Consider the following 27217-nt stretch of genomic DNA (forward strand, 5'->3'; position numbering starts at 1 on the left):
GTGAAAAGGTTTATTTCAGCTCTGGCTGTTACTTGTCTAATCCACACTGGTTTCAGGAACCTCGGTTAACCTGTGTGTCCTGTGATACCTGTGTTTTGGGTCCCTTTTCTAAAAAAAACAATTTTGGTCCATGAAAATCCCAAGTATCAAATCAAATGATGGAATTCCAAAATCAATAATGTGTATTTGTTCCTATGGTGCATATGCGTATTTGTTTCATGTATTGAAATACCCCAGCACAATCATTCTGCTGAACTGGAGTCCAGTGGCCTCAAACAGCACACAAGGCCATTCTGTCCATTGTGGTATGTGAGCTGTTCAATTAAAACCCAAACCCACATCTCTTTCTCCACAATTTTATGATTGTTTCTTTCTCAAATATATGTCCAATCCCTTTTTCAAAGTTTAAGCTTCCTACCATCACCCTTTGAGGCAACACATTCCTGTCTATGTCAACTCAATAAAAAAAATCCACCTGGCATAATCCCATTGGAAATTAGTCAAAAACAGAAAGTTCATTTGGTTTATGAATGGTGTATTCAAAATGGAACAAGAGGAAAATGTGACATATAAATCGATATAGGCAAGTAAACTCTGAGCTTTGTTGTGTGATATAACTTCTGTTCCATAAGTACGGTATAACATTTAGAACATAGAACATTACAGCGCAGTACAGGCCCTTCAGCCCTCGATGTTGCGCCGCCCTGTCATACTAATCTAAAGCCCATCCCACCTACACTATTCCATGTACGTCCATATGCCTGTCCAATGACGACTTAAATGCACTTAAACTTGGCGAATCTACTACTGATGCAGGCAAAACATTCCATACCCTTACTACTCTCTGAGTGCAGACAATTCAAACTCAAAAAATAGATTCATTCTGACACTGAGAGAAGTTTTGCGTGATGGGTTAGAAATCAGAAAGGGGTGATGAATGTCTTATCTCGTGATTTAAGCCAATACTGCCACCTGCATGTTGAGGTAACATTCTGGGGTATCTCTAGGTTGTGGGTATCTAGATGCTGTTGCTGAGGCTGCCTCTCCTTATCACTAAGTGAGGCTTTTCAATTCCTTATGCACAGTAACATGCTTCACTTACATCTGTTCATAGTAGGTTATCAAACACAGCTCTCTAATGTAGCATCGAAGAGCTCTCTCTTCACATGCTCATTTTATACTGGTGCCTTCTCGCTGATCAGCTCCATCATCACGATTTGTATAAATCTCATAGTTACACACACACACGTCACCCTTTGTAAGCTTTCTTATTTTTTGCTTTGCATTATGATTTTAGCCATCAACGGATACATGTATGGCAATCAGCCAGGTTTGGAGATGTGCAAAGGAAACACAGTGTCCTGGCATATGTTTGGTCTTGGATCAGAAGTTGATATCCATGGGATTTATTTCCAAGGCAACACCTTCACCACGCAAGGAATGAGAAGAGACGTGATCAATCTATTCCCACACATCTCAGCCACAACTATCATGCAACCCGACAGTGCAGGTATAGTAGCATGTATTCACAATATACATGTATATTTATATTGTGGTTGACAATTTTGATAACAATATACTATGGCCGTCTTTAAGAAACTAAGAAGCATTAATGCATGATACAATTAGAGAGGCTTAATTCACTTTCTAAGACGTAAGTATATCAATGATCCTGGGTGGTTACCCCACTAATAGATCCTTTCTTTTCTCTGAGGAGAAAGTGAGGTCTGCAGATGCTGGAGATCAGAGATGGAAATGTGTTGCTGGAAAAGCGCAGCAGGTCAGGCAGCATCCAGGGAACGGGAGAATCGACGTTTCGGGCATTAGCCCTTCTTTTCTCTGTTCACCTTATTGGAATGGTCAATGCTTCTCCAGTTCTCTTACCTCTACTTTTGGATTATGGAAAATTGGATTAGAGCACAGCGAAAAGGGGACAATATTGCCAACACAGGTGCCATCTTAGATACAAAATAGCTAGGTACAAAGCTTAGGAACAAAAAATACAGAAAAACAAGAAAAACATTACACTACATTACAGATATACATAGGATAAGTTAAGAAAATGAGAAATAAAGCTAGAAAAGACAGACATTACAGGCTTTCTAAAAGGATGTTCTGACTCCTCAGTATGGCTTCAATGTGTCAATTAGGGCACATTACAAAGTCTTCTAATCAAATTTGCTCTTTTTCAGGATTTCAAAGCTGCCAAACTCTTTTCTTACCTCATTCTTCCTTATTCTCCACACCGCACCCCCCTGCCCACCCCATCCCGATAATATATTGCCTTTGTAGAATTATTTTCCAGCCTTCTACCCTTTTGCTTATTCTCTCCAGAAGTGGAATGTAATTCCATGAGAACTGGAAACTGTCTGGTAACCCGTAATTGATCGGTTCCTACCCATCAAAGAAAAAAGAACAAGAGAGCACAGATTTAAAATAATATGCAAATGAAGCAAGGGTGATGTGAGAACAACAAGCTTCACACAGGCATCCACTCCCTGGAAACATGGTGAAGGCAGGCTCACTTGGGGCATTGGCTGATTACTTGCCTTGTAATGATGTGTGGGGATACAGGGAAAAGACAGGAGATTGGCACTAAGGAATAGAACTGGTAGAATCAAATATCAATTTCCAGGCCACTGGTCTATGCAACTCTGGGGAAAAGTCATAGGCCATGTTAAAACGATTGATTTGTCCAATCATTTTCTTTGCGCATTTCTCTTTGCTAGACTTTAAGACTGTATTGAAAATGGTGGAGGTAGGGAGATGTGCTGTTTGGCTGACGGTGAAGGGTCACCCAATCAGATAATGAGTCTTCTTGCTTTCCGATTGGCTCAGAGACAGTGATGGATAGGTTGGCTAACTAATTGGCTGGAATCTGGGGGTGGGGGGAGGGGTGGTGATGTCATGTGATGAAACCTCCAGGGAAATACCAAATCCCTATAGCAACCCTAAAATTAAGACTTCACTTAAACAGGGCTAATTGTAGTGACTGGAGCCCCAAACTGTGTGGGAAAGGTGAAAATCCTAGAATAACTGAAGAAGCAATTGGATGGCGCAGTTGGAGTATTTTACGATCATTGGAAGTCAGAGTGTACTGATTAGAATGAAGTTGGCCAGATGGATCTCATTGAATATGAGATCCCTGATTGGGGCTGTTAACCTGGTCCAATCAGGGAGCCCTGGCTGACAGATATAAACAGGAGTCTCAGTGATTCTCCTGACTCTTGGGACTGGCTCTGAACTGGCTGGTCAGAGTTCATGTGTATATAAAGGGTGACTTGGTGATGGGATACTGACCTATCTTTCACAGAGCGAGTTCTGATCCAACATTATAGCTTTCTAGTTAGATCGCACACAGCTTTAAAGTGTCATGTGAATAAATTGATCCATCTTAGATCGAGCCTTTATTTGTGCAGGAGTATTTGAAGTGTCCTGCAAGACGACAGACCACTTCGCTGGAGGAATGAAGCAGTTTTACACGGTGAATAAATGCTCCATGTTTGATTTGCCGGATCTGTTTTACTCCGAGAAGAAGTACTACATTGCTGCTGTTGAAATTGAATGGGACTATTCACCTTCCAGGCAGTGGGAACTTGAAATGCATCACTTCCACCAAGAAAGGTAATTTCTCAATTGATAGGAAAATGCAGGACAAGTTGCCTAAACTGGAGGTGGCTAAGACTGTGTCTGATGTTGGCAGGATGGAAAATTGTCAACAGCATGAGATTAGATTCCCTACAGTATGGAAACAGGCCCTTTGGCCCACACCAACCCTCCAAAGACTAACCCACCCAGACCCATTCTGTATATTTACTAATGCATATCTTTGGAGTGTGGGAGGAAACCAGAGCATACGCATGCAGAATGTGCAAACACCACATGGGCAGTCACCAAAGGCAGGAATTGAACCTGAGTCCCTGGCACTGTGAGACTGCAGTACTAACCACTGAGCTACCATGATGTGGTGGTTTTTTATTTGGAATACACAGCCCAAGACAGTGACAGGAACAGATTCAATAGGGACTTTCAAAAGGAAATTAGATATATATTTGAAAATGGCAACATTTGCAAGGCTCTGGGGTAACAGCAGAAGAGTTATACTAATTAAATGGCACTTTCAAAAACGGCTTATTGGACTGATAGGGAGTTGGGTTAGTTTGGTTGGCTGGCTTGCAACTTAGAGTGACGCCAGTAATATGGGTTCAATTCCCACATTGGCTGAGGTCATCCTGAAGGACATTCCTTCTCAACCTCTCACTTTGGCCGACGCATGGTGACCCTCAGGTTAAAGCATCACCAGTCGTCTCTCTCTCTCTAATCAAAGAGCAGCCCCAATGTTTTAGCAAGACTATGGCAATTTTACCTTTTATGAGACTAATACCTGAAATGAGAAGAATGACTTATGAAAAGATGCTGGACAGACCAGATGTAAATCTGCTGGAGTTTTGTAACTACAAGGTGGAAACGCCTAAGATCCAGATGGAGCCTGTCAGGGTGCTTATGGAAATGATGTTCCCTCGTGTGGAAGATTCAAGAACCAGAGAACTCTGTTTAAAAATGAAGGGTTGCCCAATTTAGACAGAGATAAAAATCTCACAACACCAGATTATAGTCCCAGTCCAACACTGGCACCTCCACATCATTTTAGACAGAGTTAAGGAGACATCTATTTCTCAGAGGATCAGAAATTGTTGGAATTCTCATCCTCAAAAGATTATGCCATTTTTAAGGTTTAAGACAAAGGTAGATAGAATAGCAAGAGGTTAAAAGATTATTAGGATAGGTGGGAATGTGCAATCATCCTATTGGAAACAGTACAGAGAATGCTGGAGAAATTGCGACTGGCAGTGATTGTGGAGAGAGAAATAAAGTCAATGTTTCAAGGCTAGTATGACTTTCCTTCAGAACAGGCATTCGACATATATCATTCATCACTGTAATAAAAGATAACCTCCAGCTCCCTGAAGAGGGGATTTTGCAATAATATATTTTATTTATAAAATACCAAAAGCATATTCCAAAACTTTTCAGATTGGAATTAAATTACTCTTCTCCAGTGCCAATCTTCACTGTTAGGTCTCTCAAATTCATGCAATGTGCATTGAGCGACAAGCTGTTAGCCCGAGGGCTTCCGCAAGTTGCCAGCTTCTTGCTACCCTTTTAAGAGACAAAAAAAAGCTGCAGGTTCTGGAATCCAAGACCAGGAGGCTGGCAGAACCTGTGTTATTGTTACACTGTGGCTGAGAGGTGTTAGACAGAAATCTTTCCCCACCTTGCCTGTGCAGTGACTTCCCCAAGCTTTACAGCTTCTACTTGTGGGCCTGGACTTTAGAACACGACCAGTCTGCACCAAATGGAGGGTAGTTCTTTACATTATAAGACCAGCAAGTTTTTGACAGGCCAAAGAACATCTTTTGCCGAGTTGATGGTCCTCCAGCAGATAGAGGCATAGAGTCATAGAGATGTACAGGACGGAAACAGACCCTTTGGTCCGACATGTCCATACCAACCAGATATCCCAACCCAATCCAGTCCCACCTGCCAGCACCCGGTCCATGTTTGGTGTGTATCCCTGGAAAGAGCTCCTGCTCAGGTTGAACTTCATCAAAACTCATTACATTTCCCTCCAGACCTTCATTGTAAGGTGCATTCCAGAAGGAGCGGTCCCTTTACCACTGCAGCCATCTTGATGGCAACGTGCAGTGCATGAAAGATCTGATGGGCAGTGCCCAGGTTCTGATGCTCATTGGAAAATCCTGATGGTGGGACATTCTGTCAAATGACTTTGGTATAGTCTGCTCAGGGAATAATTGATTGGATCAACCTTCTTCCATAACAAGTGTGATTTGTACAAGCTGAGTGAGTGGGCAGGTGTATGGCAGATGCAGTATAATGTAGATAAATATGAAGCTATCCATTTTGGCAGCAAAAACAGGAAGGCAGTTATTAGTTGAATGGCAAAAGACTGGGAAAGGGAGAAGATGCAACATGATCTGGGTGTCCTTGCACACCAGTAACTGAAAGTAAGCGTTCACGCACACCATGTGGTGAAGAAGGTATGTCGGCCTTTGTAGTGAGAGGATTTGAATACAAGAGCAGGGCTGTCTTGCTGCAATTGGAGAATGGGGAAATAATGGGGAATGGGTGTAGGTGGGTTGATCTACGGTGGGTTGGTGTAGACTTGTAGGGCTGAAGGACCTATTTCCATGGTGTTCTATGACTCTACGAATTGTACAGGGCCTTGGTGAGACCACATCTGGAGTAACTATGGGTGGTTTTGGTCTCTTTATCTGAGGCAAGTTGTTCTAGCTATCGAAGGAATAAAGCAGAGGTTCACCAGACTGATTCTTAGGATGGCAGGACTGATGTATATCGAGACATTAGATTGGTTAGGACTATATTCACTTCAGTTTAGAAGAATGAGGAGGAACCTTACAGAAACCTATAAAATTCTAACACAACTAGACAGGGTAAACACAAAAAGAATGTTCCTGATGACTAGGGAGTCCAGATCCAGGGGGCACAGTCTACCAAAACAGGGTAGGTCAGGTAGGACAGAAATGAAAAGTAATGTGGTGGAGGCAGGTTCAATTGAGGCATTCAAGAGGCCATTGGATGATTATTTGGATAGAAATTATGTACAGGGATTGGGTAAAAAGCAGGAGATTGGTGCTGGGTAACAGAATAGGCATGATGGGCTGAATGACCTCCTTTTGTGCCATGGCAATTCTGAGAGTCTGTGCTCCTAGACTCTCCTTCTTTTCAGTATTTATCCTGTCAACAATCTTGGGTGTCTCCATTTGGCTGAACTCAGAAAAAGTTCCATATAACACATAAATAAGGCCGAGGAGAGGGGCCAATCCCTTCCGACTCCAGATTTGCCAGGAAGCACTTGAATTCCCACTCATTGACTGAAACTGTGTCTCTGGTGTTTGGGTAGTATCTTGGAGAGCACATCCATCACATAGGAGCGTGACAGTCTGTCTGAGGCCTTCTCCTGGTCCAGCCTGATCAGGCAGGTCCACCGGGTGGTCCCCCAAATGGGTAATCACATCCCTGAGGAGCACTAGATCTCTCTGAGATCTTCGTGCCCGGTACAGTGCAGGTCTGGTCAGGGTGGCTCACCAACACCAGGCCAGACTTCAGACCTGATTGGCGATGACATTTGTTAGTTCACATTCAGCTGTGAAATTCTTCCAAGTTTCTAATTCCCTCCCTCTTCAGTTTGGGAATGAGGGGAATGATGGCTGTTCCTCAGGGATGCAGGCATGCTGCCAGCCAGAAGCATTCTCTCATACACCTCCAGCAGATCCTGGCCAATCAAATCCCAGACTAGATGAATGCTAGTTGCCTGATAAACCATTACTTCCAGGTGGTTTCCTCTTCCTGGAGATCTGTAAGGCTTTGGCCATATGCCCAGAGTTAGCAGTGTGTCCAGACTCAACTTTCCACTGGAGAGTGAAATGAACTTCATTTGAATGAACTTCACTTCACTCTCCAGCCCATTTGATATTCTAACAAGAAACATTTTCTCTATTGTTTTGTGCATTATGGAATGCAAGTCGGAATACCTGATGAATACCCACACCTCTTGAGAAACATCCTCCCCTTTGACACGATCCCTTCTCTTGACCCCATCACTTGTTGTGTATTTGTGTATTTATAGTCGGTTCCGATAGAAAGCGATAGATCTGTTCCCATGCGATCAAGCATAATAAGAAAACTGCGCAATAGATTACTTTACATAGCTGTGCCGTTTAAACCAATGAGAATTGTGTTATAGCCAATACAGGTAAGGAAAGTTAGTGCTCAACAAATAACGGACTGAGTTCTTCAATCGCGTTAAATTCCAATTTGTTGAAGAAACACGCATTACAGCAGAACCAACTGCATTATCCTACTGACATTCTGATGCTGAATGTTCCGTATTCAGCAAAGGTCTCAGTTCGATCCCTCTGCCTCCTGCCTCAATGAATTTCAGGCACAGCGTGACTCTTCTTCATCTCCGTGCCCATTACTTTGGACGGGAGTCCTCTCCCTGACCCAGAGATTCCTTCCACTGCCTCCAACACCCTCTCACCCTCCCTCTGGCCTTTCACCTGTCCTCGACCTGTTCATCGACAACTGTTGATGTGCCTTCATTTCTCTGCCCCCCCACCCCTACCCCTCACCCATTCTAACTTATCTCCCTTAGAACTAACTGCACTCTGTGCTCTCAGATCCAACCCAGAGTTTGTAATTAAGCCTCCCGACGAGGGTGGTGCTGTTGTCTGGCAGACTGACCTCCACATGGCGAAGACTGAGAGCCAGCTCTCAAAACACTTCCTCCAACCTCTCTCTTGGACTATGACCCCACCATGGAACACCAGGCCATTGTGTCCACGACTGTCACCAATCTCAACTCATTTGGCTATCTCCTCACGACAGCCTCCCAGCTTGTAGTCCTCAGATCAGCACAACTCGCTTCTACCTTTCCCCTAAAATCCACATACAGTGGCTCAGTGGTTAGCATTGCTGCCTCCCAGTACCAGGGACCCAGGTTCAATTCCAGCCTCAGGCGAATGTCTATGTGGAGTTTGTACATTCTCCCTGTGTCTGTGCGGGTTTCTTCTGGATGCTCCGGTTTCTTCCCACAATCCAAAGATGTGCAGGTTAGGTGGATTGGCCATGGGAAATCGCCCCATAGTGTGCAGAGATGTGTAGGTTAGGTGTATTAGTCAGCGGTAAATACAGGGGAATGGGTCTGGGTAGGTTACTCTTTGGAGGGTTGGTGTGAACTTGTTGGGCCAAAGGGCGTATATTTCCACACTGTAGGGAATCTAAAAGGACTGCCTAGGAAAACCAATAGTTTCTACCCATGGAATGTATTTCTTCTTGCCTTCATTACTTCTTCTCCCCTTGTTCAGTCCATCCCCACTTACATTGGCAATTCTTCTGAAATTAATTTCAAATTTCCAGCCATCCTCTCTTTACAGCATAAATACCACAGTGTTTCCTTGCAGCTAACATTTCTGATGAGGAGTCACTGGACTCAAACCTACTTTCTCCCTGCAGATGCTGCCAGGCCTGCTGAGGTTCACCAGTGAGTTGTGTTCTTGTCTCCAAGATAGAGAACAGGAATAACTGGGAATTCATGGTGTCTGTGGGCTTCACGTCATAAAGTGCAGCTTAAGTGGATTCACTGATTTGTAAAATGGCAGTCTGCGATGACATTACCGAAATGACTTCTTCCTTCAGGCTGCTGAGCTTAGAGTTCTCTCAGCGTATGTTCTCGAAGAATAATACGAGCAGGTCTCAAACAAAAACAGAAATTGTTGGAGAATCCTAGCAGGTCTGGCAGCATCTGTAGAGAGAGAAACAGAGCTAAAGGTCCAGTGAGCCTTCTTCAGAACTCAACAAGCAACTCCCTTCCTGATCTATGGAGTGGACCGGGGACCTGATTGGACACTCTGTAGCAAAGCATGATGATGTTCACCGAATGAAGATGTTCCTCAACATCCACCTTCAACGGTTATAGCAGGAGAAGATTCTAGATCCTTTCTGGAGTTGGGACATCTCCAGCCTTCTCTCCATCACCCTCTCAACATCTTTGAGAAATAAAAATCTCTTGATGCTCACAGTGACCGCATTGGAGATTCAAAGAGGGGTTTCGTGGTAGTCCAAACATTGTAAATGCTTTTGAATTCCTCAATGTTTATTGGGGCCAACAGTTTTGTCCTCAGCTTCCTTGTTCTCTTGCCAACATTCTGGTTTTCCTACAGGTCACAGTTGGCCAGGAGGAAGCAGTGATGATACAAGAAATATAGGCTTAATATCAGTGTGGATCTGACTGTGACCTCAAAGGACATCAATCTTGGATTGGGCAGAACTAACTGGCCATGCCCAGGTGTAACTCTACTGAGCTGCTGCTACAGGGTTGCTGGAGATATTGAGCAGCTTGGCACCTTTTTAATTTTCATAAAGGAGTCTGGACTGAGCACCCAGGTTGACGTCAACCCGTGTGTCTTGTCCAGCTGTATTGATGATGGAATTGAAGTCAGCACCCAGACTAACTGGCCTGGATGTAGTCAGCAGTTGTGGGAGCCATTGAAGAACAAAGAGCCACTCACTCTTTAGAAACTATCAATTAAACTCAAAAGAGCATTTTTATACATTACAAACATGGCAAACAACTTGGTCCATAAGCTGACATTGAGCAAGATCCTTAAAGAAGGAGCTGGAGGATCTCAGAGTTTTCGGGAGACAATTCATAAACTCTGGCTCGTTGAAATCTTGATGGCCATTGAAGAGTTGGAGGGAGTGGAGAAGGAAAAGAGGTTACATTTGAGAAGAACTCTGGGTTCCTGAATAAGAGACTGAGAGCAGTGCGACCATGAAGGGACATAACACATGAGAATGAAAATGAGATATTGGAGGTGTTGAAGGGGTCAATGTAGGTCAACAGTCACTGGGGAGATGGATGAGTCAGTCTTGGTTCAGGAGAGGGTATGTGTTTCAGATTAGCTTAGTTGTTCCCTTTTCATTCTCACACTCTATTTCACTGATTGGTTGTGACCATTCTGTCATACTCTTGACAGATCTCTCATACAACGATAGATGAATCCTACTTACTCCAGAATTACACCTAATTCTGGACATTTTCTAATCAATCTGTTCAAGGGTTATATACCTCTTGAGCAGATGGGATTTCAACCTGGTCGTCCTGGCTCAGAGATGCAGATACTATCACTGCACCACAAGAGTCCTTACTATGACCCAATTCTACCCAAGTTTGTTCACTTAAAAACCCACAATTTCCCATTATAATGGGGGAATTTCTGTGCTTTCCATTGCAGTCCTGGAACCCCTTATGTAGTGCGAGGAAACGTGACCATTGGTCCCAAGTATAAGAAAGTTGTCTATCGGGAATATACTGATAAGACATTTACTAATCAAAAGAAGAGAACCACAAAAGAGGAACATCTGGAAATTCAAGGTATGCTTACTTTATAAATATGTTTGCAGGATCATTGCCAGTTTGTTAATCTATAATGTTCAATATGATTATGATAACAGTATTAACTCTATTTATATGGCTTCTTATCTCATTTAAATGATATCTGTGGGCAATAGATAACAAAGATTCTGCATCAGCAATTGTCAGCACATTAATATTCAGTCTCAGGTGAACATACCATTTACTTAGTCCAAATTTGTTTAGTTTATTTTCAGAACTTTAGTTCCAGTGCTTCAGAATGATGTGAAGTGTCATAACTTAGGCCTTGTTTGCTCTTCGATCAGAGCGTGTGAATCAATTTGTTTCACCCTGTCAAAGATGTGTTTTATTTCTTTCCGTTTCCAGGCCCACTACTTCACGCAAAAGACGGGGACAAGCTCAAAATTGTGTTCAAGAATCTGGCCTCGCGGCCCTATTCCATTCATGCACAGGGAGTGAAAACAGACAATCCTTCCATTAAATACACACTTCCAGGTGAAACCAATCGTTCCACTGTCTGCCCACTCCGTCCACCCTTTCGGAATTCAGTGACATGAACCTTATTTTCACCAATTGTCATGTTTTCTTCAACTTACTAAATCTGACAAAAGCATGGATACTGTTGCATTTGGAATGAAGCAATAAGGTCCCCAAAATTGGAGGTGATTTAGGGATTTCGGGTTGAATTACAGATTCCAAACCAGAATGTAGAGACAATCTTTGGCTGTTCAGATGCCTAACTCTCGCGACGTGTTGCAAGAAGCAGCCAAGATGCAGGATAACACAACACTTACAAAATGGCAAATAAAGTCCAAAAGAATTTGGATGCTGTAAATCAGAAACAAGAACAGAAATAGCTGGAAAACCTCAGCAGGTCTGGCAGCACCTGTAAAGAGAAATCAGAGTTAACATTTTGGGTCCGGTGACCCTTCCTCAGAGAGACCTGAAACATTAACTCTGATTTCTCTTCACAAATGCTGCCAGACCTGCTGAGCTTTTCCAGGAGTTTCTGTGTTTGTTTCTTCCTGCTTTTAGGCCTGATGTTCAAACTCATCTGGAAAAAGCAGGATTCTGCTCAGATCAAAGAGCCAATGGAAACCAATTCTCCAAACAATCAATGAACTCAAGCGAATTGCTGTTCTTCCATGTACATAGTGATATAACTCCATTATAATCAAATGTCCACAGTGACATAACTCCATTGAAATCTTCCTAATATTTCAAATGTTCCGATAGAGTCCAAGGTCTCTCTACTACTTTAGCTTACTCTGATAATGCACGAAACTGACTTGTTTGATTTATATCCAGGGTGTTCCTTTGAACTCAACTCTTTATCCAGATCTTTCTCAGACAGTGCACATTACACAAAGGGTTCAGTGCTCTAACCTCATCATTGTGATTCGAGCTGCACAATGTGACCCCTGTTGACTGTAAGTCAATATGATTAACCTTACCCTATCCAAAAGACATAGAAGGAGAAGTTACAGCATCCCTCTGTTTGGGGAGAAAAGCTAGACTGGGCAGAGGATTGGAATGACAAAGAAACTGGTGGAACATTGCATTATTAAAATAAGAGCTGGAGGTGAAATTGCTCTATGAAACTTGCCAGTGCTTAATTAAACATTATCAATATATTTGTAGGTGAGACAGAAACATACATTTGGAAGATCCCTCAAAGATCTGCTCCTGAGGATGGGGAGTCTCGTTGTATTTCGTGGGCATATTACTCAACTGTAGATCCAATTAAGGTACACTGACTTACACACAGGGTGGATTTGCCTTCACTGTATATCTTCAACCGACAAGGGAGCAGTGCTTTGAAAGCTTGTGCTTTCAAATAAACCTGTTGGACTAAAACCTGGTGTCTTCTGACTTCTGACCTTGTGGCACCTCCACATCTTCACTTGGGGTTAACAAGGCAAATAATTGATGAGTTGGCCCTGGAGAGCTACTCATCCCCAAACACCCCTTCATGAGTTAAGTGCCGGTGAGTAGGCCCAATGGGGACTTCCTTGTCCCACCAGCAACCAAAGCACTTAAGTTGTCAATTAATGGCCATTTAAGGCCCTCAACTCACTCGGCTTTTTTGGGAAGTGAGGGAAGTGGGGAATCAGGTTGAACTGCTTGCTGTACTGGGGGAGGTGAGGAGGGTTCTATTTGTCGTAAGCTGGGGCCAATCGAGAGTGGGGATGGGAGGTAGGGTTTGGCCACTCCTGTATCTGCCAACCTATTAGAAGCAAAATAAAGAAAAAACTCAGCACCTCGATTGGCACTCTGGAATCTTTTGGAGTGGGGCAGGACTCCACAATCAAAGACTGTGATTGGCCAAGAAGCCTGCCAGTCAGGTTAGAGTGTAGATTCATTTCAGGTAACTAATAGGCTCTATGTTTCTCAGTGGTTTGACCTGGAGTCATTTAAAGAAGGCTCCTAGATTTTTCAACTGGCAGATACCCACAGACGAAAAGGTAAAGTCACCATACTCCCAGAGGACCAGAGGACTGGTCTCTCATGAGAGAGAAACAATTGGTGGTAGTTTTCCCTGAGGGTCACCATGCCACAAACTGAAACAAAACCTCTGAACGTTAAATACACCAAATGTCTCGACCTATATTTGAAATAATATAGAAAAGATTTGCTCCCTGAAGCCTATTCTGCCAAATAATAAGATCCTGGCTAATTGGTCGCTTAAAACCCTATATGTGCCTTTACCCAATGTCCCTGAACACCATTGGCTGGCAAAAAACATCTATCAGTCTTAAGTTTTAAAGAGACATTTGTTCCAGTATTAATGAAGGGTTTCAGCTCGAAATGTTAACTTTGATGCTGCCTGAGCTGCTTTGCTCTTCCAGCTCTATATTTATTGACTCTGGCTTCCAGCATCTGCAGTCTTCACTGTCTCCAAGTCAATGAACTATGCGTTTACTGTATTTTGCCTTCAATTTTAACCTCACTCTCTTTGCTACATCTACGTCAATCACTGATAATTACGCAGCATAGAAGTAATTATCCTACTTTTAGCATAAATAGAATGAAGAGTTTGTATCTCGTAAACCTCTCTCCCAGTCTACACAAGTTTTTGAGCCATTTGATTGTATTTTTATTCACTGCCATCTGTCTAATAACGCTCACTCTACACACAGTGTTCCCACAGACTCTGACATTTACAGCACAGAAGGAGGCCATTTGGCCCATTGTGTGTGCGTCGGTCAACAAAGCTCTGACCACACTAATTCAAGTTTCCAGCTTTCGGATCTCATAGCCCTGGAGGCTATGGCCATCCAGTGTATATCCGAATATGGATTAAATGTCATAGACTGCCACCACTCTCTGAGTGAAAACAATTCTTAACTCTATTCTATCTTTTACCTATCTATCCCCTCTAGTTATTAACCGCTCCACTAATGGAAGAAATGCCTTCCTCTCCTTCCCATCTATGCCCCATGTGTTCTTCATTGCCTTCATATTTATTATAAATTAATTAACTCATTGAAGAGCAATGATTTTAAATGAAATGTTTAGTGTTCGCTTTAAAAGAACCAGAGGTGAAACGATTTATTATGCAGCGAGTTGTTCTGGTCAGAAATTCGCTGCCTGAAAGGGTGTGGGGAGCAGAGTCAGCAGTAATGTTCAAAAGAAATTAGGAAAATAGTTGAAGGGATTTATTTACAGGGTTACAGGAGAACAGGAGGAAACAATTGAATATCACTGTCAAAGAGCTGGTACAGACACAATGGGCCAAATTGCCTTCTTTACTGGTGCATCGTTCTACAACCATGTAGAATCTGGGTTTGTTAATGTAACTGTGTCTGAGGAGTGAACAGAACATGGCCTGGGTCATATTCTGTTTCTGTCAATCCCAAAATGGGTGAGGGAGATGGAAGGTCTAAAAGATATATGGTTAGGAATATGCCAAGTGGGGGAAAGGTTGCAATAAATACGCTCAAAAGTCCTCTCAACACTATCATCACCAGGAGAAAGTGAGGACTACAGATGCTGGAGATCAGAGTCAAAAAGTGTGGCGCTGTAAAAGCACAGCCGGTCAGGCGGTATTCAAGGAGCAGGGAAGTCGATGTTTCGGGCATAAGCCCTTATTTAGGAATGGGCTATCATCACCAGCCCTACAATTGGTGTTATTTCAGTTCAACAGAGTGTCATGTAAAATACTTGTTATGAGTGTGAGGCCAAGTTAACAAGAAACATATTTCATTTGTCAGTACTTCTCCCTCTGTTACAGGATTTGCATAGTGGTCTGATAGGGACACTGGTAACCTGCCGCAAAAAGTTTCTCGAGTCATTTGGCTTAACAAAATCTGAGCCACAAGAGTTCGCTCTTCTCTTCCTGGTTTTCGATGAGAATGAATCATGGTATCTGGATGAAAATATTAAAAAATATTGCCTCAAACCGAATCAAGTTAACAAGGCGGATGAAGATTTTCTTGAGAGCAATAAAAAACATGGTAAATTGACTGTTGATGTGTTTGGATTATGGATACATGTGACAAATAGCAATCTCAAGCCTCATTTTGCACTTTCCAAAATAAAGCAGGGTTCAGTGAAGGTGGATTATTTGTGAATTTTTCTGGTGGGAAGGTAGTAGATTATAAAACAAAGAACTGAGGATGCTGGAAATCAGAGACAGAAGCAGAAATTGTGGTTGAGGCTCAGCAGGTCTGGCAATGTTTGTGTACAGAAAGGAGACTTAACATTTCCAGTAACATGATCCATCACTCTGAATTATGCTGTGCTTCTTTGTATGTGTGTGCTGTTCTGAATGGGGAACATTAGTGACTTCTGAGGGGCAGTTATGTTAGACTGAAATATTAACTCTGTTTCTCTCTCCAGCAGCCAGACCTGCTGAGTTTCTCCAAAACTTTCTGTTTTTATTTAATAATAGTGACTTGTTGAGCCTATCTGAGCATTTGTCCTGTGGTGACCAAATTTAAAAAGCAGACTGAAAGTTGATTGGAATCTTTGTTTGAAGTGTTACTCTGTAGAATCCAACAGCCATGATATTTTTCCATTATATTCAGGGCAGGCGTTTTCTCAGCTAAGAAAATTGATAATTCCTGAAGTTTGGACATTGTTATTAATAGACTTGTTGGGCTGAACTGCCCCATCTCAACCAATTACTTTTTAAAGTGTGCATTTTTAAATTCTACCTTTTCATTTCCTAAATGTGTCAAATGCACGCTGAGCAACATTCAGGGGAAGGTGATGGCCTAGTGGTATTATTGCCAAACCGTTAATCCAGAGTGGTGAAAGTGAGGACTGCAGATGCTGGAGATTAGAGTCGAGAATGTGGTGCTGGAAAAGCACAGCAGGTCAGGCAGCATCCGAGGAGCAGGAAAATCGGCATTTCGGGCAAAAGCCCTTCATCAGGAATGTGGGTTCAAATTTCTGCCATGGTAGATAATGAAATTTGAATGCAATTTTTTTTTTTAAATCTGGAATTAAGAATCCAGTGATGACCGTGAAATTGTTGGGGGAAAACACTGATCTGGTTCAATAATGCCCTTTCGGGAAGGAAACTGCTAACCTTATCTGGTCTGGCCTCCATGTGATTCCTGATTCACAGCAATGTGGTTGACCCTTAATTACCCTCTGGGCAAGTAGGGATGGGTAATAAATGCTGGCCCAGCCCGTGACACCTTCAACCCACAAATGAGTTTAAAAAAATACTTTAAATAGTCCTCTTTTCAAGTGGTCCCCAGTGCTCCCTTCACTAAATCCCCAAATGACAGATGCTAACCTTACCAGGAAGTCTAGCTTACCAATGTCAAACAGAGAGTGGAAAGAAACATGGTTGAGTTCCCCCCAACTGGATTAACCACAAGTAACTTATGCTGAATTAAACATTGTCATGGAAAAAATGTAGAGAATCACCAGGAGACGCAGAGAGTTCTTCAAGAAGTAAGTCTTTTATTTGCAAACAAAAAACCATGACACTGAGAAAGCAGATTCTCAAATGCCCCGAACCTCAGGGTCTGTGGTTTTTAAAAAATTTTTTCATCATGTTTCTGTTAGCTTATCAGCATGCCCAACTATATTAATCAAAGTACCTTTCTCTAGCTACACAATAAACCAATGATGTTAGTTCCCATTATCTCTTTAGTTGTGCCCCAATAGATTTTCCTACATTCTACTTAATGTTATTCTAATGTCACGATTAGATATTTAGTCCAAAGATGTGCAGGTCAGGTGAATTGGCCATGCTAAATTGCCCATAGTGATAGGCGCATTAGTAAGAGGGAAGTGGGTCTGGGTGGGTTACTCTTCGGAGAGTCGGTGTGGATTGGTTGGGCCAAAGGGCCTGTTTCCACACTGTAGGGAATCTAATCTATCACACAACCCATTAGAAAACAGTACCCGTGGTCTGACTTTTAATCCATTTTATGTTTCCAGCTATAAATGGCAAGCTCTATGGAAACTTGCAGGGACTGGATATGCAGGTTGGTGACAAGGTGTTCTGGTATCTCACTGGAATGGGTAATGAGGTAGACTTGCACTCAGTGCATTTCCATGGACACAGCTTTTACTATAAGGTAAAGTGGCATTTTATTGTTTCATTGGGGTTTAACGCAGAAAATTGGGCTTCACCTTGCCATTAAACATTTGAAGAAAAGAGAGCCAAACACACATGGAAATCAAAATCAAGCATTCACAGTCTGGCTGTATGGGAGGTGGTGGCATACTGGTATTGTCACTGGGCTAATCATCCAGAATGCCAAACTCATGTTCTGGTGACACGAGTTCAAACCCCACTAGAGCAGATGATGAAATTAGAATTCAATAATTAAGATAATGTGGAATTTCAAAAAAACTTGATTAATGAAAAGCATATGTCAGGATTGTGGTGCTGGAAAAGCACTGCTGGTAAGGCAGCATCCGAGGAGCAGGAGAATTGACGTTTCGAGCATAAGCCCTTCATCAGGGAATGAGGCTTATGGGCCAAGGGGCTGAGACTTAAATGGGAGGTGGGTTTTTGCCTAATGAAAAGCATATAATCACTGTCATGAAAATCCCCTCTGGTTCCCTACTGCCCTTGAGGGAGGGAAATCTGCTGGCCGACATCTGACTCCAGATACCCAGCAATGTGGTTGACTCTTAACTGCCCTCCGGGCAATTATGGATGGGCAATAAATGCTGGCCTGGCCAGTGACACCAATATCCCATGATTGACTATAAAAAAAATTGTGGTATAAAAAGATGTAATGAATTTCAATTCTCGAGCCAAAGAGTAAGGAGGCTCTTCCCTGTCCCTTCTTTTTCCTATTTTGGACTGTATTTCATCTGCCTATCAAGCACTGCACCTGATGAGGGCTGATCTCTGATTCTGAGCACTTGTTGATAAAGCTACTTTCTCTCGGCCTGTTGTCCACACTATGTCAGTCATCCATTCAAATGTATCTAGCCAATGAACACAAGATACTTGCAACATCAAGATATCCATTGCCCATTATCACAGTAAGGCTAGTTTTCATTATATTCTAAGGAAAAAAAATTATTTTGTGCAACATTTCATTGATAATAAGCTACATATAGTGCCAGATAGTTCCTTGACATCAACCTATGGTGACTTTGACCCAGTACCTTTCTTTTAGCCTCGTGTGTTAGAGATCGTTGGCACTGGGGGAAAGAGTATACAATATTGTCACGTGTATTTTCATGAAAAAAACACAATAAAAAGTGTTTAAATTGCCATACCACGGCACCTTTATCAATAACTGAAGACATAGATAAGAAAAAAAATGCTTAAGAAGAATTAAAACAATGTCCACCTTAGGTAAATTCATGGCTCCAGGATAGACATCACCGCTGCAAGGTCACCATGCCCAGCCTTGGGGAATACCAGGCCGAAAACCTTTCCCAGGCAGGCCAATCCACACAATCCCGCTAGAATCCTGGGCCAACCCAAGGAACAATCTCACTGCCGGTCACCAATCCTGAGAAGGACAACATTGCAAAAGCCACCCAAAGGAATCGTAGACCAATTTGTGCAATAGATTCATGGGTTGTGTCATCAAAGATGCTGAAACACACTACCACCAGAAGCAGCCATGGTGTAGAATTAAGTGCTGCAACATCAGTAATATGTTATACTACACTGAAACTATTGGAAACTTTCAGTTTAAAGGGATACCATTTCCTAAGAGGACGAATTGTAGTGTGTCCACTTTTTTCCTCTAACTCATTCCGATCATTATGCCACATGAGAAAACACCTTACATGCAATTATTTTGGTTTTTAAGTGTGTCCATTCCAATCCTGGAGAAAACCTCTGAGCCAAATTCAAATCAGAAGCAGAAGGTTTTGGAGAAACTCAGCAGGTCTGGCAGCATCTGTAGAGAGGAAAAACCTGTCAATGTTTTGAGCCCACTGGTCCTTTGCCAGAACTGAACATAGCTGTGAAAGGGTGATCTTTGTGCTGATGGTGGGGTGGGGTGGTGGTAATGAATATGGTACATGAAGATGGTGCCCAGAGATGTAAAGAAAAAGAGGATAGGCAAACAAAGAGATTACTGATGATAAGCCAAGAGAGGGAAAGAGAGAGAGAGAGAGAGAGAGAGATAAATGTTGGGTAGTGTGATAATGAGAAGTGTAAATGGTTGAAAATTGGTTGGGTTTGATGAGAGCAATCCACACAAAACAGGACCTTGAGCACAGAGGGCTGTTGTTGTCGCCAAAGTCTTGCCAGACCATAGGGGCTGCTCCCATAGAGAGAAGCGTCTGGTGGTGATTTAACCTGAGGGGGCAAAGGAAACAAACAAGGAGATGATGGTTCGCAATCTGAAACAGGGAGATTCAAAACTCGATGAAATGTATTTTTAATATATGTGATAAGGGGATGTGGACATTGCTGGCAAAGCATGCATTTATTATCCATTATAAATTGGCCTTGGAATGGGTAGTTGCAACCCACATTGTGTAGGTACCTCCACACTGCTGTTAGGAAGGTAGATCCAAGATTTTGATACAATGACAGTGAGGGAATGGTGACAGAGTTCCAAGTCAGGGTGGTTTGTGACTTGAAGGGGAATTTGAAGGAATGGTGTTCCCATCATTACAATCTCCTTAAGCTTTACCAAACTTAACCGTAGGTACTAGTTGAAGTAACAGCATCGATGTAGTTAAGGTTGAGTTATATGAGTACATGAGGAAAAAAAGCATTAGAAAGATATGTTGAGCAGGTACAAAGTAAAAAAGGAAGAATTTTGTGCAGTGCATACACAACAGCTAAGATGTATTGAGCTGAGTAACCTATGGCTGTGTCATAAATACTATGCAATACCTACATTGGGCACCAGGAGTTCATTATTTTCATAATGAAGTCAAACTTACTCTGCCTTCCATTTGAAGCAGTTTTTGTGGTTGACACTTCCCATTGACCAGCCTGACTGAGGTCACTCCCCAGTTGGAAAACCTCAGCTTTAAAGCTGCATCTTAACCGTATATTTATGTAGCATCTGAGGTAGGATTGCAAAAGAAGGAGAATTGCCTGATTACACCCCATCCTGAGGAAAGGTCACCGGACCCGAAACGCTAACTATGATTTCTCTTCACAGATGCTGCCAGACTTGCTGAGCTTTTCCAGTGACTTCTGTTTTTGTGACTGAAGAAATCTCCTGGTTACGGTCTGATGAGCTGAACTATACAGATCTTGGAACTGGGGTCTAGATTAGAGTGGTGCTGGAAAAATACAGCAGTCCCAGCAGCATCTGAGGAGCAGTAAAATCAACATTTCGGGCACACATCGATTTTCCTGTTCCTCGGATGCTGCCTGACCTGCTGTCCTTTTCCAGCACCACTCTAATCTAGAGTCTAGTTTCCAGCATCTGCAGTCATTGTTTTTACCTAGATCTTGGAATTGGATTGAGTTGTGCATTTCGTCACAGGTAGACGTCTCTTTAATACCCCCTTGAATTTGACAGGCATGGCTGAATAGGCTTGTTTCCTTGCAGGTCAAAGGACAATACCGTGGAGATGTGTATGATCTTTTTCCAGGAACATTTCAGACTGTGGAAATGGTACCGCAGCATCCTGGAACCTGGCTTCTTCACTGCCATGTCGCTGATCACATCCACGCTGGTATGGAGACAACCTACACAGTCCACAAGAAACCAGGTAATGAGCAAACTGCAAGGACATAGCTTGAACCATCCAAATTGGTTTGGTAACATTGCACATAAAACAAATGCAGCTTGAGGGCTATTGTGTATATCTGCAATGCCCAGTCAAGGGACATGATGGGATAATGCAGCAAAGTATTTACCGAGGTGCTGAATGGCAAATTGTTGTTTCTTAATTATGGTGTAAAGATGTGGTTGTTCACAGTGATTCTCTGTAGATCTGTATTAATGATGGTTCAGATCTTATAGAAGGAATGGTACAAGTGTCATATTGAGCAGCATGTACTGAACTATCAAGTCCTTTCAAAAACAATTTATACTTAAGGTTGTTCGAGTTATGTTCTGTACTAAAAATGAAATTCTCTTCCTCCATTCTTTGAGAGAGCAGTCCAGGATTACATCAATAAGACAATATTTTATGCCCCTGTTTATTTTGTCCACAGTATCTGCACTGCATTAATGAACCACGGGCAGCAGGGTTGCAGGTTCGATTCCAGCCTCCGGCGACTGTCTGTGTGGAGTTGACACATTCTCTCCGTGCCTGCGTGGGTTTCCTCCAGGTGCTCTGATTTCCTCCCAGAAGTCCACAGTCCAAAGATGTGCAGGTTAGGTGAATTGGCCATGCTAAATTGCCCACAGTGTCCAGGGATGTGTAGGCTAGGTGGATTAGCCATGGGAAATCGTGTGATTTGAACTCAGCAAAATATGGAAGTAAGAGCTTAATGATGACTGTGAACCAGTTGCCAATTGTTGAAAAAACTCTTCTGGTTCACTAATGTCCTTTAAGGAAGGAATCTGCCATTCTTACCCAGTCTGGCCTACATGTGACTCCAGATCCACAGCAAAGTGGTTGACTCTTTACTGCCCCCTGGGCAATTAGAGATGGGCAATAAAGGCTGGCCTGGCCAGTGACGTTCTCATCCCATGAGTGAATTTTTTTTAGGGAGGGAGTAGTGGTGGATCTGTTTGGGATACCCTTTGAAGGGTTGGTGTGGACTCATTGGGCCGAATGGCCTGCATTCATACTGTAGGGATTTGATGATTCTAACTGTATGAACGGTGACAGGAATCCAAAGGCCTGAACTATTAAACCCAGAGAATGCACATTGAAATCTAACCATTGTAGCTTCAAAAATGTTTTACATGCAGGGAAACACCAGTACCAGTTAAAATGATCAGAAGTTGCTAAACTATCTTACTAATGTGGGAAATCAGCCGCCCTTATCTGGTCTGGCCTCCATGTGACTCCAGCCTTATACTAGAATGCTTGACTCTGAACTGTCTGCTGAAATAGCTTTCCATTGTATCAAAGTGTTGTTGTCTCTATGAAACATTTTCTCAGGGTAACTGTGATAGGGACTAAATACCAAACTAGCTTTACACAGAAAATTATTTGGAGACAAAATAATTGTTTGCACTGAGTGTTAATATTTGCTGACAAAACCAAACTGGCAAGCGTAAGGAAAACTTGGCAGCCTTCAAAAGAAATAACACAAATGTGGTAAAATAAATACACAAGGTGGGTTGTAATCTAATTCAAGTAACATACATTACAAAGTGAATTATGAAATGTGAACACAAAGGCTTGACCATTAGTTAAATAAAACACAAAAAGCAATTGGGCATGACCACTGATCAATTGATGAAGACTCTAAACCAATTTTAAAAGGTGTTATCAGCGAGGTTAGGTAAATACAAGAAAACTTTCTCAATGATTTTGGACTCAAGCTCCATTCAGTGCTTCCAACAGTGTACAGATAATTCGAGAGACCACATCTACAGCATTAGGTCCAGACTTTAGGCATATCATCTCCAAACAGATATTAATGCAGTGTTGGAGTCTCTGGGTTCATTGCAGTTTTTCTGAGATGTAAGGTATGAAATTATGTAGAGGTTCTCTATATTAGCAGTATCTTATCATCGTTAAACGATGAGGAGACATACACAAGATCTGAAAACTTTGTGAGATTTGGTCAATGCAAAGACAGGTTGCAGAACTTCAGAAATCGATTTAATAGATTTAAGGCATGCTTCCCTAACCGAGTGACAGATTGGTAGATAAATCACCTAACATCCAGTTGATTATTGGCTTTTAAACCAAAATTGAATGAAGTCTTGTTTGAAAATGGAATTAAAAGCTGAGAGGACAAGTATTGATTGCAAAGGTTGAAGTAACAAAAACACATTTTGTTTAAGATTTCCATCTTGCTGCCATCAGGATAATTTACAAGAATACCAATAGAAGAGAAATATGAACATGCTCTTAACAAAATAGATGGCATTCATTTGCTAGTTCATGTCTCAGGGGAATGCCCATACCAATCAGAGTTGACCAGCCTGGTTTAAAGTATATACAAAACCTGGCAGTTAATTGTCAATCAGCATCGGAGAGTACATTCACCATTGTAATATGTCTACCAATCAGACTCAACTTGCCGATCAATTAACACTCTCCTGTCATGCATTATAAATGGTGGCTTGCCTCTTAAAGTGGTATTCTTGCAAGTTGTCCTGATGGGTGCAAATTGCTAGGCTTGGACAAAATGTGCCATTTTCAGTTATACTGAGTTCTGTGCTATGAAATGATAACTAAAATAACTTGATGGTTACTGAGCTGCTGGCATCATGAAATTATTAAGACTCAATTAGAAAATGTGCAAAAATTAATGGCTCAACTAAAGAGTTATGTCAGGACTTTGCTTTGCTTATGAGAAATGGGAAAGTCAGACAACTTTTGAGGGCTAACTTTTCAGAAAATAAGATGGTCTGGTTTGAAGCCTCTATCCCCTGCTTCATTAGATACACATAACAATGCAAACAGGCAAAAAAAGTATGGACAATGATGCATAGCTCTACATACAATACAAAAATGAATATCTACAGTTTGTGCACTTCTGTCAGATGTCATAAAGTTATAGAGATGTACAGCATGGAAACAGACCCTTTGTTCCAACCCGTCCATGTCGACCAGATATCCCAACCTAATCTAGTCCCACCTTCCATCACCCGACCCATATCCCTCCAAACCCTTCCTATTTATATACCCATCCAGGTGCCTTTTAAATGTTGCAATTGTACCAGCCTCCACCACTTCCTCTGGCAGCTCATTCCACACACGCACCACTCTCTGCATGAAAAGGTTGCCCCTTAGGTCTCTTTTATATCTTTCCCCTCTCACCCTAAACCTATGTCCTCTAGTTCTGGACTCCCCCAGCCAAGGGAAAAGACCTTGTCTATTTACCCTATGCATGCCCCTCTTGATTTTATAAACCTCTGTAAGGTCTTGCCTCAGCCTCCAGTACAATATCTACTCAGGGATAAGAGTATCTGTCTGGGTCTTCATGTAACTAAATACTCTGATTTATAGCAAACAAGTCTTTGGAAACACAGGGTGGGATGCCCTGTGGTAGTTGGACCTAGCGTATAGGATTAGCTTCCATTTCTTAATGTTTTCTAATCAACCTCCTCAGGGATGTGAGATCACACCCTTGAATAGTGGGACTTCTGGCTGTAAGGTAGGGACACTACCACTAGAGCCCTCCACATAAGATGTGAAAAGAGATGTAGATGTTTTTAATCAATCAACTGGTTATGATGAACCTCTGGAATAGGTAGGATTTGAACCCCTGGCCTTCTGTACAGGGGTAATGGTACTAGTATTGCAGTGCAAGAGTCATGAGCTTGCTTTCCTTTCTCTGTCATGTCCCATTCTACCCAGGAGGACTCTGTGACAGGAAGTACGATATAGCTGGAAGGGCATGTTGTCACCATGAATGGCAGCAAGGGTCTCCCCTCCCCCACTCATTAAGGTGAATATTGCTGAGCCCCAACAAGAAATTCCTGCATCTTTGTAACGTTTTCTTTCTGCTTCCTTGTCCAATAAACACTGATCATATGAGATCCAAGAAAACAGGACAGAGTGTCTCACGCATGCCAAACAATATTTAAAAAGCCAAATACTTCATGGTAGAGTCGCTTGCTGAATATGTTTGATTTTCTGCAGATATTTACAAGCTACGATTACTGCGATTTACCAAGTGTTGGAATAGCAGCCTTAAAGTGATAACACCTATACACCAAATGCATTAGCGTATCAGTGAGCAAACCTACAGGACATATACTAATATTAGCATATTCTCTTTTAAACACGTTATTTTCTTCAGAGTGGAAACTTTTTTCTAATAATCGTTCTCCTACTTTTCATCCAGAAAAAACCAGCTTTTTCGGAAAGATTTTTGGTGGCTCTGGCTAATTATAGAACTTGAATCCTTCCTGATCAAGCCGCCTTCAACTAGAGCAAAGAACATTTCGAAGTTTACTTAATTGTAATGATACAGGATTGTCATAACGCGGTACTGTAATGACACAGGAATATAATGACATGGATGGTATGGGGTCTGATGCTGCATGTTTCTCTACAGTGACGAATAAAATAAAACCCGAAACAATGTTCTTTGCAGTGACATTAATTGCTGTGAGACCAGCATCTCATTCATTGCCCAATTTCAAGTGAGGGCCCAGCCGGAGTGAGGATTGGGACAATCAGGGAGAGTGGAGAGAATTTGTGCCTGGTGCCAGAGGAGATAGGGGAGGTCCTTAATGAATACATTGTTTCAGTATTCACTCATGAGAGGGACCTTGTCATTTGTGAGGACAGCTGATACGCTCAAACAGGTTGATGTCAAGGAGGAGGGTGTGCTGGAAATTTTGGAAAACATTAGGATAGTTAAGTCTGCTGGGCAAGACGGGGTATACTCAAGGTTATTTCAGGAAGGGAGGGAAAAGATTGTTGCACCTTTGGCAACAATCTGTGCTTCCTCACTGTCCACTGGAGAAGTACCAGATGATTAGAGGGTGGCAAATGTTATTCCATTGTTCACGAAAGGGAATAGGGATAACCCTTGGGAATTATAGACCAGTCAGTATTACATTGGTGGTGGGCAAATTATTAGAGAGGATTCTGAGAGACAGGATTTATGATTATTTGGAAAAGCATAGTTTGGTTAGGGATAGCCAGCATGACTTTGTGAGGGGCAAGTCATGCCTCACAAACTTTACTGAATTCTTTGAGGATGTCACAAAACACAATGATGAAGGTAGAACAATGGATGTGGTGCATATGGATTTTAGCAAAGCGTTTGATAAGGTTTGCCATGATAGGCTCATTCAGAAAGTAAGGAGGCATGGGATACGTGCTGTCTGGATACAGAATTGACTGGCCCATAGAAGATAGAGGGTGGTAGTAGATGGAAAGTATTCAGTCTGGAGCTCAGTGACCAGTGGTGCTACGGTGGGAACTGTTCTGGGACCTCTGCTTTTTGTGATTTTATAAATTACTTGGATGAGGAAATGGAAGGGTGGGTTAGTAAGTTTGTCAATGACACAAAGGTGAGTGGAGTTGTGAATAGCATGGAGTGCTGTTATAGGTTGCAACAGAACATTAACAGAATGCAGAGCTGGGCTGAGAAGTGGTAGATGGAGTTTAAACTGGAAAAGTGTGAAGTGATTCATTTTGGAAGATCAAATTTGATTGAAGATTACAAGGTTAAAGGCAGGATTCTTGACAGTATAGAGGAGCAGATGGATCTTGGGGTCCATGTCCATAGATCCCATGAAGTTGCCACCTAAGTTGATAGGGTTGTTAAGAGGGTGTATGGTATGATGGCTTTCATTAGCAGGGAGATTGAGTTTAAAACTCGCAAGGTTATTCTGCAGCTCCATTAAGCCCTGGTTAGACCACACTTGGAATATTGTGTTCAGTTCTGGTCGTCTCATTATCGGAAGCATGTGGAAGCTTTAGAGAGGGTGCGGAGGAGATTTACCTGGATGCTGCCTGGACTAGAGGGCATATCTTATGAAGAAAGGTTGAGGGAGCTAGGGCTTTTCTCATTGGAGTGAAGAAGGATGAGAGGTGACTTGATAGAGGTGTACAAGATGAAGAGATGATTCGGAGATGCCGGTGTTGGACTGGGGTGTACATAGTTAAAAATCACACAACACCAGGTTATAGTCCAACAGGTTTAATTGGAAGCACATTAGCTTTCGGAGTGATGCTCCTTCATCAGGTGATTGTGTCCTGATGAAGGAGCGTCGCTCCGAAAGCTAGTGTGCT

The 27217-nt window shown here is 42.2% G+C and overlaps 1 protein-coding gene across 1 annotated transcript in view; it reads left to right on the forward strand.

The window, feature by feature from the left end:
• The window catches only part of LOC122556168 (ceruloplasmin), a 56927-nt gene extending 31370 nt beyond the window's left edge, over nucleotides 1-25557 (forward strand). Inside the window, exons 11-19 of the mRNA XM_043702682.1 lie at nucleotides 1298-1510; nucleotides 3420-3624; nucleotides 10839-10978; nucleotides 11345-11473; nucleotides 12620-12726; nucleotides 15213-15435; nucleotides 17381-17520; nucleotides 20938-21100; nucleotides 25314-25557. Of these exons, the coding sequence (XP_043558617.1) occupies nucleotides 1298-1510; nucleotides 3420-3624; nucleotides 10839-10978; nucleotides 11345-11473; nucleotides 12620-12726; nucleotides 15213-15435; nucleotides 17381-17520; nucleotides 20938-21100; nucleotides 25314-25357 (1364 nt within the window). The 3' untranslated portion in view covers nucleotides 25358-25557. The remainder of the gene's footprint in view (nucleotides 1-1297; nucleotides 1511-3419; nucleotides 3625-10838; nucleotides 10979-11344; nucleotides 11474-12619; nucleotides 12727-15212; nucleotides 15436-17380; nucleotides 17521-20937; nucleotides 21101-25313) is intronic.
• The last annotated feature ends 1660 nt before the right edge of the window (nucleotides 25558-27217 follow it).

The sequence above is a fragment of the Chiloscyllium plagiosum genome, chromosome 13, assembly GCF_004010195.1.
Source record: "Chiloscyllium plagiosum isolate BGI_BamShark_2017 chromosome 13, ASM401019v2, whole genome shotgun sequence".
Classification (NCBI taxonomy): Eukaryota; Metazoa; Chordata; class Chondrichthyes; order Orectolobiformes; family Hemiscylliidae; genus Chiloscyllium; species Chiloscyllium plagiosum.